This window comes from Monoraphidium neglectum, assembly GCF_000611645.1.
Source record: "Monoraphidium neglectum strain SAG 48.87 unplaced genomic scaffold scaffold03467, whole genome shotgun sequence".
Lineage (NCBI taxonomy): Eukaryota > Viridiplantae > Chlorophyta > Chlorophyceae > Sphaeropleales > Selenastraceae > Monoraphidium > Monoraphidium neglectum.
The window spans coordinates 3,824-6,097 of NW_014010162.1; the positions used below are offsets into that span (position 1 = coordinate 3,824).

The 2,274-nt window shown below is 70.4% G+C and overlaps 1 protein-coding gene across 1 annotated transcript in view; it reads right to left on the reverse strand.

Annotated features, from left to right (window-relative positions):
• MNEG_12840 (hypothetical protein) overlaps window positions 1–1,497 on the reverse strand; it is a gene marked incomplete at both ends in the record, with an annotated part of 5,206 nt that extends 3,709 nt beyond the window's left edge. The window contains one exon of the mRNA XM_014038688.1: window positions 466–1,497. Within this exon, the coding sequence (XP_013894142.1) occupies window positions 466–1,497 (1,032 nt within the window). The remainder of the gene's footprint in view (window positions 1–465) is intronic.
• Window positions 1,498–2,274: the final 777 nt, after the last annotated feature.

Genomic DNA, 2,274 nt, shown 5'->3' on the forward strand with positions numbered 1-2,274 from the left:
GGCCGCCGCAGCCGCAGCGGTGGCGGCGGCGCGGCCGGCCATCATCCGCGTCAAGAAAGCGAACTGGCCCGGGGGGTTTGCGTGGCCGTCGTGACTCGCCTCGTCGGAAGCCCCGCCTGACGTGTTACGCCAGTCGGCCTGCTCCTGGTGTGCGCCGCCCCCGACGCGCCGCCGCTGCACTCCCGCCGTCGCGGCGAGGAGTTCGCCCTCAATGGGCGAGTGTGCTTGTGGCGGTGCTTCCGGTGGCAAAGGCGCAACGTCTCCCCACGGATTACCAAACATCACTGCCGCGCCGCCGCCAAGGTCGAGGCTCCCGCGCCACCTCAGCTCCAGGCTGCCGCGCCGCCGGAACTCGAGGCTGCCGCGCTGCCGCGCGTGCCCCGGCCGAGCGGCCCCAGCCATCGACCCCTCCCCGGCTGCGGCGCCCCCGCGGCGCGCCTGTGCTGATGCTGCGTCCTCGCCTACAGTCGACGCATATCGCGCCCCTGGCAGCGTGCCGCGGTGCCCATGGAACCCGAAGCCTAGCGCCCCGAACAGCATCACGATCTTGGCGCCGCTGCTGCTGAATAAGCTGCCGCTCAGGGAGCTGCTGTGGCGGCGCTCCTCGCTGCCTCTGCTCGACGGCAGCGCCGCGTGGGCCGGCCCCTGGCTGCCCCTCCGCTCGCCGTTTGCGGAACCAGCAGCGCCGCCGGGCTGGCCCAGCTCGGCCACTGGGTCTGGGATCTGAAAGTCAGGCGCCGGCTGGCCGTTGCGCAGCCGCAGCCGCGCGGCCTCTTCCTTATCTCGCCGGCGCCGCCGCCGCCGCGCTGCCGCCTTTGCGGCCAGCACGCCGCAGCTCGCCAGCGCGAGCAGGCCGGCAGTGGACGCGGCGATGATGACAACGAGGTTGCGCGTCGACAGCGCCTTGGGCCGCTGGGCCAAGGGCGCAGCCGCGCCGGCGCGCCCTGTGGTGCTGTTCCCGCCTGCGCTGCTGTTCCCACCCGCGGCGGGCCCCGGGGAGTCCGCCGGCGGGGCCGTCGCCGAGTCGTCACCCAACAGCTGGATTGATCCGTCCTTATCAATAAGCACGTTTGACCCGGAGCCGCCCCCGCTACTACTGCTGGCACTGCTCGGAGCCGGCGCCGCGCCCCACTCGTTGACCGCCACTGGCCCCTGCACAGGCACGACGAGCGACGATGTCCAGGGGTCTGCTTGCTGCAGCAGCCCGCGCCTTCGCTGCACGGAGCCCCCGCCGGCGCCGGCGGCTGCCGCTGCCGTGGCCCAGACCGCAAAGGGGTTGGGCGTCATCAATAGGGAACCTCGCCAGTCGTAGCTGCCAGTGAACCCCGGCCCGGGGCGGCGCGACGACGCCAGCTCGAGGCTGCCGCCGACCGTCGGGTGCAGGACGCTGCTGCTGCTACTAGTCGCGCCGCCGCCGCCCGCCGTGCCGTCCCCACCGCTGCCTTGAGCGGCGGCTGATGGTACAGGCGCCAGCGCCATTTCAAAGGAGCCCGCCATGCCGATCTGAGCCGAGTAGAGCTTGGTGGTGCCGTTGTAGGTCCAATTCAGCGCACGCTGGAGTGTGAAGTTTCCAAGGACGATTACGTCTATGAATAGCGTCGTGAAAGCCAAGCTCCCGTCGAACAACGCCACCCGCGCCGGCAGCGGCGCCTGCTGGCCGCCGCTGCTGGCGGCCCCGGCGCCTGCCGCTGTCCCGTTTGCCCCGCCGGCCGCAGCGTTGCCGCCGTCGTCCGCTGGTGCTATTGACACGCTGCCGCTTGAGACCGTGCCCGCCGTGCTGCCCGTCCCGCTGCTCGAGCTGTTTGAGGCCGAGGCCCCAATCACCCCGAAACCTCGGATGGTCAGGTTGCCTCCTGTGATCTGCACGCGCTTGCCTTGAGGCACGCCCACGTCTGCTGGGGCAGGCGCAGGTGACGCCTGCTTGGAAATCGGTGGGACAGCTGTGTGTGAGGCGTCACCTTCACGGGGTTCGTACACATGAACCACGGCGGTCGGCCAGAAGATGAACATGATTTATAAGCTGTTCAAGCGAGTGTACGCCCAGTAGTCAACAAAACTCCCTGCCGGTTGCAAAGCAACGAACTCGTTTTGCAGGACAGTGGCGTTGCTTGCTCACCTGGTCTGGCGAAGGGACCGGAGAGGGCGGCGGCGAGCTGGGGCTTGGGGCGCTCGGCTCGTTGGGGCCAGGTGAGGGCGAAGGTGGTGCGCTTGGTGGAGCACTCGGGCTTGGGCCAGGGGTCGGCGGGGGGGGTGGACTTGACGAGGGGCTTGAAC